An 18411-nucleotide genomic window follows, 5' to 3' on the forward strand; every position below is an offset into this window, starting at 1 on the left:
CACATACGTTATCTATTCAGATTCTCACAACAGCTCTGTGAGACAGTTAAGTGGTGTTATTCCCATTTTACAGATAAAAAAATGGAGTTTGGGCTTCCCTGGTGGCGCAGTGGTTGAGAGTCCGCCTGCCGATGCAGGGGACACAGGTTCGTGCCCCGGTCCGGGAGGATCCCACGTGCCGCGGAGCGGCTGGGCCCGTGAGCCATGGCCACTGAGCCTGCACGTCCGGAGCCTGTGCTCCGCAACGGGAGAGACCACAACAGTGAGAGGCCCGCGTACCGCAAAAAAAAAAAAAAAAGAAGAAGTTTTAGAGAGGTACCACTAAGTCTGCTCAACTAGAGATGAGCGTGATTACCTGGGCTACTCAGTTTCTCTTTCTCAAGAACTAGAACAGAGAAATACAGGAAGAGGATAAGAAGATAATGAAAGCAAAAGCTGAAATGACAAAGGAAAATGTGGAAACAGAGGCCTCAAGGAACTATGAGTAAGCAGAACCAAAACCAACCCCAAGCCAAGAGTACAGAGAGTAAGATGATTGGTCGGAAACGTCAGACTTGGTAATTCCGGAGAGAAGCTGAGTTGCTGTAATGTCTGAGGATCAGACCACTGCCATTGAGAACAGTTGAGATAATTCATTCCTAAAACTGCTTTGGAGACATCTAGTTTTTGCATTACATTCTTTCTTTGTGAAGTCAGTGTGTCCTGAATGTTTATGAGATTCTGAAAGCTGCTGGCCAAATGTCATTTCAGTACTCTGCTGAGGTTCACATACTTACCCACAACAGCCAAAGCAATCATTTCTTCTCTTTCTCTTTCACTTTTGAGCTATCAGACAAGCGCCTACAGTAAACCAGAACCCTACTGGAAAGCAGTCTGAGAAATGTAGCTTACAGGCTGCTAGCCCCTGAAAATCAAGAAATAACGTAGAAGGAAACAATGATGCTGAGAGGTCAAGAGACAATCCAGTACACTCTCCTAAAAGCAGGGGGAAGCTATTTGTGCGCTTTTAAGGACAGAGTGAAATGATTTGATTTGTACTTTTAAAAGAACTAATTAAAATACACAGAATGAGTTATAGGGGCACAAGAGCAGCCAGGGTAGTCTATTAAGAGGCTCTTTCGTTAGCCTATTTAGACCATGATGGTGACAGTGAAGATGAAGAGAAGAGACAAATTTAAGAGATTTTAGGATGTAAAGTGGATAAGATTTCGTAATGGATTGGATGTGTATGAGAAAGAGCTATCAGGGATGTCCCCAGGTTCCTGACTTATGCAGCTAGATTGATGGTGTTGCCATTCATTGAGATAGGGAATACTGTAAGAGGACTAGCCAGAAGAATTTATAGCTGCAGTTAGTGTTCTCTCTCCTCTTGGAAGGTAACTCCCTAGAAGTTAAAACCTTCTTTATATCTCTCATAGTACTGGCACCAGGCCTTGCATAGCATAGGTCTTCAATAAATAATTGCTAAATTAAAGAGTCATTACAATATAGCCAACAAGCAACCAGTGGTGGTGAATTCATCCTTTACAAAAGGAAAAACGGCACCAAACTCCTATCGCAGCCAGGCTGGTTAAAGGCAGTAACGCCGAAAATGCATAAACACAGCCAAAGAAGTAGGAAAAAAAATAAGAGAACAAATCTCTGTGAGCAGATATTTGTAGGCAATGATTATTCATCTGGACACTAATTCTGCCAGAGGGGTGGGGTGGATCCCAAGTAAACGTAGATGCCACAAGGAACTAAGCAAAAGAAAAATGGCTTAGTCACCAAGGAAGATGATCAGACGCATTATTGTGTGACAGAAGTTGTAACAATCAAAATTATGAAAGACTTTTGTTTTATGTTGTGTCTAAGAAAGTACAGTCAGGGTAAGTAAAAAAAAAAAGAAAATGGGGAAAAAGAGAAGACATATTAATATGGAGATCATTATGTAGGGTATAAATTTTAAAAGAACAGCACTAAATTATTTGAAGTGAGAGGAAGAGTGTGAGTAGAGAGGTTGAAATGTGAAGAGAATCAGCCCCATAAGTGAGCAGAATCAAAGACAGACTGAATTAATGTAGAGTGTAAACTCAATGGATGAGAAGTAAGGGCCAAGATAAATTACAGGAGGTGAAAGGACCAGCTGGAGCAGAGGGAGGAAAGACTAGAAACAAACAAACTAAAATCAGATGAAAAAGCCAAGTGGAGCAATAGGTCCAGGTGAAAAAAATTAAAATTTTTTTAATCCTTTTTTGAAAAAGAAAAACCTCACAGAATTGTAAGAAAAGAGGCTAGGATCCGACATAAGGCAAAGACACATGCAGAGTCATTATGAAAACTAAATGTGTTTTCTGTTTAGTTTGGTTGCTTGGTGAATCTGGAACCATTTTGACATGTGGAAATATTCATTTTGATGTGCTTAAAGTGTATTGATTATGGTAATTGTTTTTTCTGTGTTAGTTGCAGTCCATTGTGATTTCCTATGGGCTACTGTAATTGCTTTTTAACCTGCCCTGTTGGCTAATTTGGTTTGGGGGAGTCAAGGTAACCTCTGCGTGTCAGCCTCACTATAATTACAAGACAGGAGTGCAAAGTCCAGTCAAAGGACAGGAATTTAGGAAGGTGGGCGTGTGCACGTACATCTCAGAGAGGAGCACGTACAGGGTTGTGGACAGGAGGGAAACATAAAAAGGAACATTTTTGTTTTCGCCACTTGTCAAGCCAGTGACTTTCTTCTCCAGGCTGTGTGGAAGAGAGCACTGGACATGGCCTAACAATCATTTTGTAGAATTTCCTAAATTTATTTACTGACCTTAGAAGAAGAGAAACTACTTTCTGATCCTTTGTCATGGTCCCTGGATTTTCCCTTTGCCTTCATTATCCTGTCTCTGTTTTCCTTAAATTAAAAGACTCCTTAGAATTCCTATAACATACCATTTATATTTGGGTATAACCTAATCAGATATATAAACTATCAGTTTGAAATATTTCTTCTTCCCAAATCAGGATTGCTGCCCAGGTCTGTGACTGTCTCTGGGATTTTATGTTGATATTTATGTTCGTGGTATGAGTCAGCTATCAAAAAGGAAAATGGTCCTGGTTTGAAAAAGGCCACAAGGTACCTCACATCAAGGTCCCTAATATACCTTTCTTGTATCATTTTGTCCTTCATGGTATCAGATATTAATGACTATATGTTATAGCCAGTGTTGATTGAGCTCTTACTATCAAGTATTGTGCTATGCTTGGTTAGCTCATCTAATCTTTGAAACAACAGTAAGAGGCACACACCATTCTGATCCTCATTTTGTAGAGGAAATGGAGGCTTAGGAACAGTAAGACACTTGGCTATGGTAACTCGCTAGTAGCTGTTGGAGCTATGATTTAGATTCAGTCTGATCATAAGCTGATTTTATTATAATTTTTCTCTTGGTATATAACTATATACATTATACTTACTTCCTCTTAAGATCATTCATTTATTGAAGAAATATTTGTTGAGTTTCTCCTACCTACCAGGCAAATCTAGTAGGCGTTGGAAATAGATTGAAAAGCAAGACAAGTTCTCAAAAAGCTTATTTGATAGCAGGAGAGAAAATAACATACAATTAAATAAACAAACAAATGAAGTAAAATAATTAGACTAGGGTTAATACTATAAAGAAAATAAATAAGATACTGTGAAAAAGAATAAGAGGGGGAAGCCAACTGTGGAGGTGGTAGTTAGGGATGTCTTCTCCAAAGAGGTGATATTTAAGCTTAGACCTGAAATCAAGGCAACAATAGGCAGGATTTAAGGGAGGAACATTCTGGTAGGATAGAAGAGCAATATGTTCAATAGATCCAGCTCCCTGCCTTAAACACTTGAATTGTAAACTTTCCAGGATACACCATTTTGTTTTCTGTCTTCTGTAGACCTATAGGGTCTAGTAGTAGGAGAGTCAATGGTCTCTCACAGGTTCATTTCAATGTTCTACTATAATTTAAGCATTCTCTATTCAACAGGAAAAAATTAAAAATCACTGCTACTATTTCTGTTCTTTTTAACATATTGGTGCATTTCCTCCAAACCAGTTTTTGAAGTTAACATTCCTTGTTTGCACACTGTCTACCAGGCACCAAACTGTGAGCTTTGCATGCATTATTTTACTCACTCATCAAGCAACCCCATGAGTAGGAACTTATTATTAGTCAGCTTTAAAAATGAAACAGGTTTAGGTTGAATACCTCTCCCAGGAACACGCAACTGGTGAGTGGCAGAGCAGGAATCTGACCCCAGAACTGCCTGACAGCAGAGCGCCCCCTCTAACCGCTATGGCCTCTCCTTTATCTGAATGTACATTATATGTATTTTCCAAAAAGCTTGCATCCTGGGTTTTTGTTTATTTTTTTTGGCTTATATTTTCCCACATCATTAAATGTTTTCTGTTTTTATTGATTTTAATGTCTTCTTTGTTTTCTGCCTTTTGCTATATAGATTGTGGGTTTTTTGCTTTTATGTATTCCAATGGTTTGGAAGGTGTGCTTTCTGTTTTTAATTCTAGCAGTGACCATCTTTAAACAAAGACCACCCAAATGAGAAAACAGCCTTTCAGAACTTGTCACAGCAAGAGACTCAGCCACCATCACTTGTGTTCCGCAGGCAAGCAGGGGAGTACAGAGGCCTTATAGGAAAGAAAGTCTTCAGGGATGCTCTGTTTAGAGGTTGTTGCCACGGGGAAGCTGGAGGCTGACTAACTAGAAACGAGGCATCTTATGTGATTGGTTTGGGAAGCATATTTGACTTTCTCTGGTTGGTCCTGAGTTGGACAAAGCTAGGACAAAGAACTGGGACGTTGGCTGTCATTGACCAAGTCTTGACCATGCTGGGCCCATTGCTGCAGAGACTGTGGCTTGGCCTCCTGAGCTAGTTGCTCCAGAGGTTTTGGGTCAGTTTTTTTGGCCATATAATGTCTGGCCATTGTCCATTTCTATGCCAGTTTCTCTCTTTTCAAATATGTGTTTTTGAATCTTTTGCTAATCATTCCAAATAAAAATGTTATCATGATATCATGTGGTAAGATGGGTTATTAATCACACTTGTAGATCCTCAGTCAATACTCACACTTCGTTTTGATTTTGTAAACTAACCTGAGATTTTCAATAGATTGTTGTTATTTAAATGGCTTGATTGTAGACTACATCATTTTCTATTTCAAATTGTAACCAAAATTTAGACTTTATGTTTTTTAGTCTTTACAGCCAGTCCTTATACCTTGGCATCTCCATTTCTGAGTTCTTTAGTCTGTAGATTTGCTTCAAATTTTTTTCCAGTCCTTTACATGCCTGAGAATTTCTTTCTGTTCAGCTTGCCTCATCAGTAAAATGGGATTAAGTACAATAACAATACATTAAAAGTGCTTAACAAAGTGTACAGCATATAGGAAGTGTTCAGTAGCTATTAGCTACTTTATTATCATCATCATCATTATTATTATAGTTCACATATAAAACACAGCTTGGCTAGGTTTTTAATACTTTTTTCTCACAACCCTATAAACATTGTTCCATTGTATTATCAACCTGATTTCTCTTATTTTTGTCTTTATTTTCTGACTGTGGCCTATAGGATTTTTTTCTTTACCTTGTCATTTAAAATTTCTTCTGGTTGTGTTTTGGTGTGATTCTCCAGTGTTTTTTTCCTGAAACTTGTTGAGTTCCTTCGATACTCAGTTTTGTTTGCTTACTTGTTTATTCTTAGTTCAGTAAATCCTCCTTCTGTTTGAGGTTATTGCTTCGTTCATGATCTTGATGTCTTCCTGAGGAGGACCATAATCCTACATCAGAGGATGGTCCTCCAACCTGTCATTTGCTCATCACACTTCTTTTTTTCCTCTTGCTCTGAGTTCCTGAAGAACCTCAAGTTTCTTATCTATGTCACTGATATGACCTGTCCTTAGGATTCTGCTCCTACTTCTCCCATTTCTTCTATTATGTGTTTGGTTTTATTTCATCATTTCACTTTCCCTTCATTTTATTGTTTTCTGTCACCACCTATGTTTTTCTCCTTTTGTGATTTCTTGTTCATGTCTCATAACAGCCATGCATTTTTTAATCCTATTGAGGTTACCCAGCAATTTTCTTTAAAAAACAAGACAGAACTAGGGGCTTCCCTGGTGGCGCAGTGGTTGAGAGTCCGCCTGCCGATGCAGGGGACACGGGTTCGTGCCCCGGTCCGGGAGGATCCCACCTGCCGCGGAGTGGCTGGGCCCGTGAGTCATGGCCGCTGGACCTGCGCATCCAGAGCCTGTGCTCCGCAACGGGAGAGGCCACAGCACTGAGAGGCCTCTGTACCGCAAAAAACAAAAAATAAAAATAAAAAAAAAACAAGACAGAACTGTTTCTTGTACAAGTGCTTTTCAAATGTTTGACCTTCCTCAGGGTCTGAAGGGTAAAGTTCCCCTTCCTTTGTTCCACGATATTTTTCATAGGCCCTGTTATTGGGGCCTTTTACTTGTCTGTTTGATCAATTGATTTTTATGTGTTGGGTTTTTAAAATCCATATTGGAACAAGAAAACTATATTCAAATAGCGTCTGCCCATAGACAAAATCTATGAAAGGCCCTTGTGTCCACCTTCTGTCTACCTGGACGCTAGTTGAATTCCCTGCTCAGAATTCAACAGGAGAGCAGAATAGTGCACTGTGCACCTAGCGCAATTGTTTGTGTTGCTCAACTAAGCAACACAACAATACTAGCAACAATACTATCTAAGGTTAGTATTTCTGCCTTAGATTTTCTCCTACTCCTGTCTGCCTGGCTCTTTCATTCTCTGAGCAGATGTATCACATGAAAAAGAATAGTCACCAGGATACACTGCTACCAGGTCTCATCCTGCTTCATTCTCTCACCTTCAGCACTTTACTTTTTAATTCTTTCACAAAGAAGCCTTTTAGGGGGCTTCCCTCGTGGCGCAGTGGTTGAGAGTCCGCCTGCCGATGCAGGGAACACAGGTTCGTGCCCCGGTCCGGGAAGATCCCACATGCCGCGGAGCGGCTGGGCCCGTGAGCCATGGCCGCTGAGCCTGCGCATCCGGAGATTGTGCTCCGCAGGGGAGAGGCCACAACAGTGAAAGGCCCGCGTACCGCAAAAAAACAAACAAAAAAAAGAAAGTCAATGAAAAAGAAGCCTTTTAGTTTGATGCAGTCCCATTTGTTTATTTTTGCTTTTGTTGTCCTTGCCTGTGGAATCAGATCCAAAATAAATATCCCTAAGACGAATGTAAAGAAGATCACCACCTATGTTTTCTTCTAGGAATTTTATGGTTTCAAGTCATACATTCAAGTCTTTAATCCCATTTTGAGTTAATTTTTGTATATGGTGTAAGTTACTGGTCCAGTTTCATTCTTTTTCATGTAGCCTTCCATTTTTCCCAACACCATTTATTGAGGAGAGTTTTTTTTCTCAGTTGTATATTCTTGCCTCCTTTGTCATAGATTAATTAACTGTACATGCATGTGTTTATTTCTGGGCTCTCTATTCTGTTCCATTGATCTGTGTGTCTGTTTTTCTGCCAGTATAATCTGCTTTGATGGTTGTAGCTTTGTAGTATAGCTTTAAATCAGGGATAAAGTAGCTAGTCTTTATGATAGTCAAAACTATCTTCACTTCCTCGTGCTCTACACAACTATTTTCAATAAACCAGTAGCCTGTGGACAGTAATTCACAAGGAAAATAATATCTCTTCCAGCTTTTCAAGGACCACTAATTAACCACGAGGCTAGGAGGTTCTCTCTATAACAAAGTACCATAGTTTTCTAGCAGTTTTTCTTTTCTGTGGTTGTTTTGAAAAGTTGCTATTCTACTCATATGTACAATTGTCATTTAAATATTCAAGTTTACTTTAAGGCTGCTGCTTTCACAGGCAGAATATTAAACTTCCTTGATCAAGATACTACAGCACTTTATTAACTATACTATCAAATGTCAACTCCCAGCCAAACATTAAATACTTAAAGTCACCTGCCTCCTTCCCCACTAATATTTCAGTATAACAGTTTCCCCATCAAGACTTCTCTATAATGGTTAATTCTTCCCTTGTTTGATGTACCTCGTCATGATCCAACACTGCAATCTTTATATATGGGACTAAAATAATTATAAATAAAGTCCTTATATGTTGATAATTTTCATTTTACATCTTCATTTTTTTCTTCTTTTTTTTTTGCGGTACGCGGGCCTCTCACCGTTGGGGCCTCTCCCCTGCGGAGCACAATCTCCGGATGCGCAGGCTCAGCGGCCGTGGCTCACGGGCCCAGCTGCTCCGCGGCATGTGGGATCTTCCCGGACCGGGGCACAAACCTGCGTCCCCTGCATCGGCAGGCAGACTCCCAACCACTGTGCCACCAGGGAAGCCCCATCTTCATTTTTTAATAAAATAAAATATTGCAGCTAAAATCAAGGTCTCCTTTGTTCCTTTCCCCAGACCCATTCTCTTTCCTTCTTTAGAGGCAGCTATGATCATGAATTTGTAGAGGAGCTTCCAGTATGTTTTTATACTTATGTATGTATCTATAAACAATATATAATATTGTCATATGTACTTTTAAGATAAATGTTCATGTACCCTACACGTCTTCTGCGACTTGCTTTTTTTCATTCAACATTGTTTTGGAGATCCATCAACATTGTACTAATAGATATTGTTCATTTAAGTTCCCCGCAGTATATTAATTGTTCTGTGATTACAATTTACTTGAAAACGAAAGGGCATATTCCAAAAAGATCTTGAGTTACTCGCTGTGTGACAGGGAAGGAAAACTCTTGCCCCAAGAGCTTTCTGCCATCTTTGATGTGAAGAGTGGGCTGGAGTGTCTTTCAAGTGTGAGTGCAAGCTCTGAAGTAAAAAGCATCTGGTCAAAGCTAGGATAATATGTGCTAACTGGGTGAGGGAAAGAGGAGTGGTTTAAAATACACTTATGCTTGGAACATATGCTATATAAGATACCATTCGTCCCTCCCAGCAAGATCCTGTCACCCTGCTGTTGAAGGCTGTATTCTTCGGCTGTGGAAGAAACAGAACTAGAGTAGACAAATGTCTCCTTGCCATTTGTCTGATACACAGATAAAGACTTGGGTCTCAACACTCCCTCCGTAGCTGGTGAACATTTGTTGAACATGAGCAGTGAAATAGGCATGGGAAATGCAGCTGCTTGCAATATCATTTTAGTATAAGCAGGAGCCTTGCTGAGTTTCTCTGTCTGTCTTTTATTAAAGGTCCACACACGTTCCTGTTGGGGAGGATCAAGTCCAGCACATGGAGCTAGTTCAGGATCTAGCACAGGGGTTTAACAAGAAGTACGGGGAGTTCTTCCCAGTACCCAGGTCCATTCTGAGTAAGTAACAAACATACGATTTTTCAATCAGGATGCATTTTGAAGAGAGGACGGGATAACGGACTGAGAAGCTTGGAACTTTCTTGGGACTAAACTTGGCTTCGTCGTGCACAGATTTCAGGATTTATAATGAGAATCCCATCTTTTTCTGTAATGTAGGACTAGTAGACCTCATTGGATTATTGACTAAAATAACCAAAAGTTTGAAAAGTATGGGAGAGACTAGAAACTACAAATAATCATTTTCATTATAGAGTATCATATATATATATATATATATATATATATATATATATATATATGTATATATATAAACATATCTCATTTGGTAGAGCAGGTATCTTTCCCTATTTCATAGATGAGTAAACTAAGGATTGGCAAGCCTGACTTTGTATCCAAGTCGCGTATCTAGCTGGTGGCAAAGCTGGGCCCTACATTGAGCTCTTCTGGTTCCAAAGCCAGCTGACCTTGCCTTCTCTATTCACAGTAGAACAAAAGTCATAAGAGTGAGAACTGCTGGATCATAATCTAGATAAAACAAGAGGGCATTGATCATCCTCGCACTTTGCCTTCTTAAATACACAACTGAGATAGAATGTACAATCTACCTACTGAATCCAAAACCTCATCTGCTTGCAAGGCTATGCTAGTCTGGAATCTTCTCAAGAGAAAAAGCTGTAAATCTCTATCAACATTTTGGTAGCAGTGTAAACTTGTGGCAGGGGCGGAGATCACTGAACCTAAGCTCTGCCCATCTTTATTAAGGTGGCTGCATTTTAAAGAATATAACATGTGCCTAGTGTCAATTTAGAAGCATAAGGTGGATATAAATTACTAAGTTATTCCAACAGTTCACACAAATAAATTCAGGGCACCCCATGCATTGAAATCAACCTTCTTTTAGCAACGAGGACTATTCTAATGCTTTGGCTAATTGTTATTTTACCTATTTCAACTTTATATGTTTCTGTAATAGCCATAAATTAGGCAATTATTAATAACACAGGTTTTATGAAGCACAGCTTAACATCTTGATTCTATCAGAGCAACAAACAAGTCACTTCTGTCACTCTTGCGTGTGTGTGTGTGTGTGTGTGTGTGTGTGTGTGTTGGTAATTACTTATATAATCATGGGTAAAGAAATGGAAGGATGCCGCAGGTTGTGAAAACTGGCATGGGGGTAGGAAGGGCAGTGGTTGTGGGCAGGGGGTGATTAGCCAATAAGGAAGAGCAGAGAAGAAGGAAATAGACAATACTTTTTTTAATAGGTATGCACAGCAAAAACAGTATGATTGATACAATTTCATTTGTGTAAGATTATATGTTTTGATGTTTATATATGCATTAACAGATGCATGAAAATATGATCAAAATATTAACATTTTATTACACATTTCAGACACCTTTACTTTCATGCTTATAGAAATTGCTAATTTATTATAATGAGTATAATCAGATAAAAATAATAAAGCTATTTGGTGTTCTTGGCACTTTTTAAGATCTAGACACTGACATTCCTATTGGTGTTTTACTGTTTTGTTTTGTTTTTTTGTTTGATTTTTGTTTCTGATACGTGTGTGTTGGTGTTTTTACCTAGCATCAATGAAGAAGGTAAAATCCCTGCGTGATCCGTCTGCCAAGATGTCAAAATCAGACCCTGATAAACTGGCCACTGTCAGAATAACAGACAGCCCGGAGGAGATAGTGCAGAAGTTCCGCAAGGCTGTGACGGACTTCACCTCGGAGGTCACCTATGAGCCAGCCAGCCGAGGGGGCGTGTCCAACCTGGTGGCCATCCATGCAGCAGTGACAGGGCTCCCTGTGGAGGAGGTGGTCTGCCGCAGCGCTGGCATCGACACCGCTCGCTACAAGCTGGTGGTGGCAGATGCTGTGATTGAGAAATTTGCTCCAATTAAGAGGGAAATTGAAAAACTGAAGACGAACAAGGACCACTTAGAGAAGGTTTTACAAGCTGGGTCAGCAAAAGCCAAAGAATTAGCATATCCCGTGTGCCAGGAGGTGAAGAAATTGGTGGGGTTTCTATAGGAAGTTTCAACGAGTCACAAAAAGTCTTTTCTATCTTGTGGTCCACGCACTCCTATTAAGGCAGCTTTCCTCACAAGGGAACGATTATAGTTTGGGGACACACAATTTGGTATACCTGATCATTGGCTTCATCTGATGAATAATGATTTGTAGCCTTCAAATAGAGCAATGTTCTAAATCCCATCAGCGAAATTCTGTGGGAAAAAAAAAGAGCAAACAAAGAAGGCATAGCTATCTGAATCCTCAATTATGTGAGGCACACTCGGCCTCATTTATTCACACAAATGTGATTGAGGTAAGTAGCAATTTGGCAAGTGGGTGTTTCATTTGTGTCTCTCTCTGAAGTCCTTAATGTCACAGGTGCTCACTTCATCTATCCCACCCCTTTTAAAAAGTAATATGTAGACGTTTTAGGCTTATAATCCTTGGGATGCCATTTGAACCAATTTGTGTTCAGATCTCCTAAAAATAGGTTGATGATTATCATTCATTTGTCACTGAGATGGTACCTGCTTTATTGTGTTTAATCTATTTATTTCCCAAGAGACCACACTGACTATTCTAGCAAGTGTTATTTGGGTTTTTTGCTTGTTTTTTAAATTCAGAGATACATCGTATGACCTTCTGAGAAGGTTGCATTATTTCAGCTTGATTTATTTATTGTACAAAAGCCCGAGTCCATACATTATGTTCTTAATAAGTACTTCCTTGCATTTGTCTCTCAGTGTAATATCACCAACCCACTGTGAAATCTAGAGGAGAGGAATTGCCGTTTTACACCTGAGGAGCATGAAGCTTAGAGAGTACAATTAGCTTGTACAGTATCTCTCCGTGAGTAAGAAGCAAATCCAGGATCAAAACCATTACTCCTTATTCCTAAGAATAGTGCTTTTTTCATCAGTACAGAAGTCAGAAGTCACAGAAGCCAGCATGTTCTTGTTTTGAAAGTGGGTACTGGAAATATAAGACCTGAACTACTGACACTGTTTATATCAGCAAGTCAACCACTAGCTGCCAGCTTTAAACCTGGATTCAGCCAACCTTGGTCACATTTGTTACTCAGAATCCCCAAGGCCGGTCCCAAGTCCTGTCTCCTATGCTTGTTTCAGAGACACTTCAAAGTATATTCTGCCCGACTGCAAGAGTAGTTGGCCTGACAAGTCAGATTTTCCCAGTGAGCGGGAGCTTCTCGTCTTACCTTTACCTCAGCCTAAGTAGTAGCAAGTCACTCTAAAAACTACCTTCTCCGCACATCCCTTTCCCACACCTGAAAGCGGAAATGATCATTGTGACTCAGCACACCACGGCCTGATTGATTTTGTAACAGAAATTACTTGTAAGTTTTTTGCCAATTGTCACCATTTATATATGAGTGACGAGCATGTTGGGCAAAGAATTTTTACTCGTTTCCTAAGAGAAGAAAGCAGAGTGGTCCTTTTATCAGAACAGATGTAAATACACCTAACACTGCATCCCAGAATCCAAATTAAAAGACCCTTTTTGGATCTCTTCTTGGAATGGGTTGTCTAGAGTGGGCTCTGAGGAGCCTCTTTGGCATTATTTTCTGCAAGCCTCTTTTTTTGTTGTTGTTTGGTTGGTTTTTTCCTTTCAAAGAAACCCTAGTATGAATACTGGAAAATGACTAAATTAAAGGTGGATCTATCAAACTGTCCGTGTGTTTTCTTTACCCCCTTGCCACACCTTTCATCCAAAGAACTAAAGGCACCATGGAAAGAATCTCAGAGGAGGAAAACTAGATGACTTGTGGTAACTTCTAAGGAGCAAATCCCTGTACAGAAGAGGTTGGGCTTGTGAGAATCCTGTTGTTGTATGAAAGTGACCTGAGGACTCATCAAGTCTAATATCCAAGTCCATAATGATGGAGAGAGGTGTCCCTTGATCTCAGGAAGCTGATAAAAGAGCCAAGGCTAGAACCTAGATTTGTTTTTTCACCCTTCCACTTGCCATTTACAGGACTCAGCACAATCTTCTTATCGAGATGAAAAACTGGAGAGAAATCCAACTTGTGACTTACCCTCTAGGTGATTTTAATTGTTTTTTTCTGTATGTTTTGTGGAGAGTTGAAATGAAAAACACCTAGTTGGTGGTAATAATGCTCAGGTAACTTGGTGCTCTGTAGCTCCACCTACTGACAAACCATACTTCAAACCCGCCTTGACAGACTGTCACTCAAAATACAATGGAGGTATCTTGCCGGTTGTAGGTGCCTCACAAACATCTATCAAAATAATGTCAGAACATGGGCTAGAGAGTCCTAATGAAGTATGGATTTTTTTTGTAAGAAACCTTCTTGATGCAGACCATAAAAATGCTCATCATAAAACAATAACTAACACCTGAGTCCTCACTAGGTCTCAGGCACCATTACTCAATAGCTTATAACAGTGTTTTTCAAAGTGTGGTCTCCAGACCAGCAACATGAGCATCACCTGGGAACTCATTAAGGCTGCAGATTCTCTGGCTCTACCCCAGACCTACTGAAGCAAAACTTTGCAGATGAACCCAGCAATCCATTTTAACAGCCGTCCAGGTAATTCTAATGCATGCTAAATTTGAAGAACCACTGCTTTTATATATATTCTCTCATTTAGTCCTCATAACACAATAAAGTGAAACTATTATCAATCTCATGTTATTAAGGATGAAACCAAAGCTGCGGGGGTGGTGAGTAATTTGCCTAAGATAGTTCAGCTTCCAAGAGCTAGTCAGGTCGTCTGATCCAGAGTCCCACTAGACCACAGTGGCTCCTGCACAATGTCTCCTGCTGTATGTGGGATAATATGCTCTGAAGCTGCACCGTCCAATATGGTATATGCCCATTTAAATTTGAATTAATTCAAACTAAATTAAAAACTCATTTCCTCAGCAGCACTTTCAAGTGCCCAGTGGCCTCAATAGCTATTGACTAGCGTATTGGACAGTACAGATGAGAGTATTTCAATCATCACAAATGTCTCTTGGACACTGCTGCTTTAAGGCATTCAGCTTATTGATTTTGCTTATAATAGGTCAAGCACATAGAGTTGAGGAATCTCCCTGGAGAATTCTTTTTTTTTTTTTTTGCGGTACGCGGGCCTCTCACTGTTGTGACCTCTCCCATTGCGGAGCACAGGCTCCGGTCGCGCAGGCTCAGCGGCCACGGCTCACGGGCCCAGCCGCTCCGCGGCTTGCGGGATCTTCCCGGACCGGGGCACGAACCCGTGTCCCCTGCATCGGCAGGCGGACTCTCAACCACTGCGCCACCAGGGAAGCCCTCCCTGGAGAATTCTTCAACTGGAGAATTTATGAAGGTAGTAAAAGGATTAGTTGAGAATGACAGACCTTATGGTTTCCCAAATTTAGTATCTATAGTTTCTTAGATAATAAGAGCACATATTACATACTTGCTATATGCCAGGTACTTTGTGTGTTTATATGTGATATCTCATTTACTATTTATATCATAAGATAGAAACTATTAGTGCTATTTCTTCAAAAAAGTAAAGAAAGACTCAGTAACTTGCCTGAAGACACACGTTATTATTAGTCTGTAGTTTCTCCTAGTTAGGAACCCAGTGGTATCTTAACTATAAGTGTGCCCAAGGAAATGGTGTGCCCCTTCTTGACTAGTCTAGATTCTGTTCCTCTCCGTCATGTCCCATTGTCTTAGCCCTCACATCTCCCTCCCTGCCTTCTGTCTTCCTTCAATGCTCTTATAATTATTCCCCCAAAGGTCTTGTTTCGTGCACACAGCACAGTCTTTAGGCTGCTTTCTCCCAGGCTTTGTTTCCTGCGGTTCACTCTGTCCAGCACTGTGTGCCTGTGTTACTAGGTAATGGGACTGTGCCATGGGATAGCGCTTGGTCTCCTCTTTAACATGATGACTGTGTCTGTTCTCATCGACTCTGTGTTTTCCCTGTGTGACCAACATTCTCTTTTCACTCTGTCAGCTGGAGGGGACTTTTGAAATATTTTTGGCTGGGAAGAGTCAATTCCTCTCTAAAATTGAGCTGAAAACAGATTGCCTATTGCTAGCACGTAACATTTTCAAACACCCCCCCTAGACAGACAAGCTAGAGGCTTCACCGTTAATCATTTAAGCCCTCATATGTTAACTTTCAACAGTTCTGTTATATTGGCTAGGCTGGGATTATCTTATTTCTCTAGGAAGGAAACTGGGGCTCAGAGCATTAGTGACTTATCCTCAGATATGTAATTCAGCATTATGACAAAAGTTTATGTAGGGCCTGCTTTGTGAAAAGCACAGGGGAAATGCAATATGCCTATAACTTAGAGGAGAACACACAAGAGATACTAGCTAGCACATGTTGGTTGAGCACAGGAATGAGCACTTAACCAAGATGTTTAGGGAAGGAATAAGACAGATATAGGATAGGAGAAAGGGCTTTCTCCTATCCTAGGACACAGAAACATGAAATTTGCATTTAGGGCGAAGCAAATCCATACAGTATGTGAACAAATTGAGAATGGAAATATTAGATTGAACCATATGAAATTGTCAGTATTTGATTAGTACCTTTTTACCAACAAAGCTGGTCGTTCCATGTGGATCCACCCGATGTATCCAATGGACAAGCATTTTGTGGAGTGCCTGTTTTGCAGGCACCATCTAAACACCAAGAATTAGAAATGAGACACAGTCCCCAGCCTCAGAATCCTCCCTGCCTGTGTGGAGATGAACATGGAAAGCCAGTGAGAGGTAGAGTAGCAACTAGAACCAAAGTCTTCTGAGTCTTGTACCTCCCCGGAATACATCAACTCAGGCATTCACTCTTAATTATTTGAAATACAGCTTCTAAATGTTGCACTCAGTGGCTCTCGAATAGAATCCTTAGTATTGGGTATAACCATGTTGGCTCTGTGGAATGAACTCGTTTCTTTTAAACGTTCCTTCCCCACCCCTACCCACGTACACACGGTAAAACAGGATGACAGTCATCATTTTCTAGAAGTGTTTCTGAAAAGCAGATGATGACGTGACTTTATGTGACTCTATAATAAAGTAATCTACTTTTACCTAGTCACTGTCTTACTCATCATATCCACCTTAATCCCTTTTTCAGTTAAGGTGTTCAGATACAGAGTCTTCCTGGGAAGAAAGCCACATCCCATGTCCTATCTGTGAGTGCAGGACGAAGAAACACGTGTGCCTGGCATTGACCACCACATCTCCCTGCACTTGCCTGGCCCACGGGGAAGCTCACTGACAGCAATGGTTAGTTCAAACACATAGTTTGAGGATCAGTAGGAACAAGGGTGAAATCTTTCCTTGAGTGCTTGATCTGAGAAGAAGCCAGGCCTGTTCAAGGACCAGAGGGAGGAAGGCCCTCATTTCTCCACTCTACCCCCACCTTCTGAGTTAGACCCTACTGTTGGAATGCTTTCTGTTTGTTTATTCCTGTGGCTATCAGAATGACCTTGTCGTTTTTGTGCATGGCTATTTGTCTATCTAGTACATTGGCAACAAATAAATGCTCAATAAATAGTTGAATGATTAAAAAAACCAGCAACATAGTTTGTCCAGAGAGTTGCTTGAGTTTTCAGCAGCCTCCACCACTAAAAGGAGCTCCTGTGATAATTTTTTTTTTAAAAAAACTGTGTGGCTTGTCCAGATATGACCATGGGAGCCAGATCTGGGGAGAGAAGTGTTCCCACCGTGAACCAGCCAGCCAGTGAGCAAGAAAGGCGTTATTCCTACATTAGAAGGGGAGGTGAGTACTCATGGGAATTCAAGGCCAGAAATTGCTTTCTGATGGATTCCTCTCCTGAGATTAACAAATAGTGGAATTTCTGAGCTTGGTGTCTCCTCAATGATTATTATATTACATTGTTTTCATGCTTGCCTTTTCTACTCACTGTTTTCTAGTCATCTTTAAAACCCCTGCAAGCTCAGTACGAAGACAAAGGATGCCCTGGTGATTCGTGTGCACATCATGCAGAATGGGCATGTGCTTTTGCTCTGGGGTGTCTCTTCCCCACTCCCCATATCTAAATGGACGCCCAACCTAGCTACTGCTGCTGCTTCTCTTACCTATTGTTTCTACTTATTTTCTAGAGAAACAAATAAACAAGACACCTTTCAACTTTGGCATTCTTCTAGCTCAGTGCTTCACAACTCCCACCCTGCTGTTTCAAGATCTTCCCTGATGCCTGTGTAGGTTTCATTTCTCTTCAAGTCTCCATGTCTCACACCACGACAGCCAACATAAGCTACCTCCGCCGGTTCATATTGTGTCTGGGCATCTGTGTATTCCTTCTTATTTCCTTCCCACCGTTCTGCAATAACTACCACTGTGTTATCACTCCTACCCACTCTCAGCCCCACTCTCCTTTCGGCACCAGCCACTATCATGACTTCAGTGCCGTTCTCACACCTTCCAGAATTTCATATTCATCAAACCACCTGTTCCTCCATAGTCCTCCTTTGAGGAAAGAACATTCTGGTGTCCCTTTGATGTACTGGCATATTGACATGTCAAGGTAAATGGAAGAGTTGTTGCCTTTTGATTCATCTTAATTTCGAAGTAACAACCTCTGTATTAAGCATAAATGCTTCTCCACCTCACCCCGTCCCACCACCCCTCCCAGAAAACAATATGTGCAGATACACAAAGAACTCTTATTGTATTTGTGGTTCAGATTTTTGTCACTTTATATGTGGGTTTGCCATAAAGTTGTGGCAGAGACTGCTAACTATGCCCCAGTATCCAACCTCTGCTTCTTCCCTTTTGGAATGGAACTCTCACCCTTAATTTTAGTAGAGCACATAGTCTCAAATGTAGAAACTACATTTCCCAGCCCACCCTGCAGCAAGGTATAAATTTGTTCTAGCCAGTGGTACGTGGGCAAAAGTGATATGTGCAATTTCCAAGTCACATCTTTTTTAAAGGAAATTTCTTCCCCCTCCCACTTCCTGGAACGGCCCATTGATGAAAGCCACAAGACAAACATGGGGAGGGTCAAACCCCAGCTGGGGTCCCTGAACTTGG

General features: G+C 40.7%; 1 protein-coding gene across 2 annotated transcripts in view; it reads left to right on the forward strand.

Moving 5' to 3' along the window:
* Positions 1–13062, forward strand: part of WARS2 (tryptophanyl tRNA synthetase 2, mitochondrial) — an 87899-nt gene extending 74837 nt beyond the window's left edge. The window contains exons 5-7 of one of the 2 annotated variants that reach the window (XR_009564273.1): positions 9237–9355; positions 10953–11696; positions 12127–13062. Coding sequence is in view for 1 of the 2 variants with exons in the window: in XM_030869214.2 (XP_030725074.1) it covers positions 9237–9355; positions 10953–11401 (568 nt within the window). In the remaining variant the exon portion in view is untranslated. Of the gene's footprint in view, positions 1–9236; positions 9356–10952 lie in introns of both variants that reach the window. The other variant, XM_030869214.2, reaches the window with a different exon arrangement.
* The last annotated feature ends 5349 nt before the right edge of the window (positions 13063–18411 follow it).

The sequence above is a fragment of the Globicephala melas genome, chromosome 1 (assembly GCF_963455315.2).
Source record: "Globicephala melas chromosome 1, mGloMel1.2, whole genome shotgun sequence".
Lineage (NCBI taxonomy): Eukaryota > Metazoa > Chordata > Mammalia > Artiodactyla > Delphinidae > Globicephala > Globicephala melas.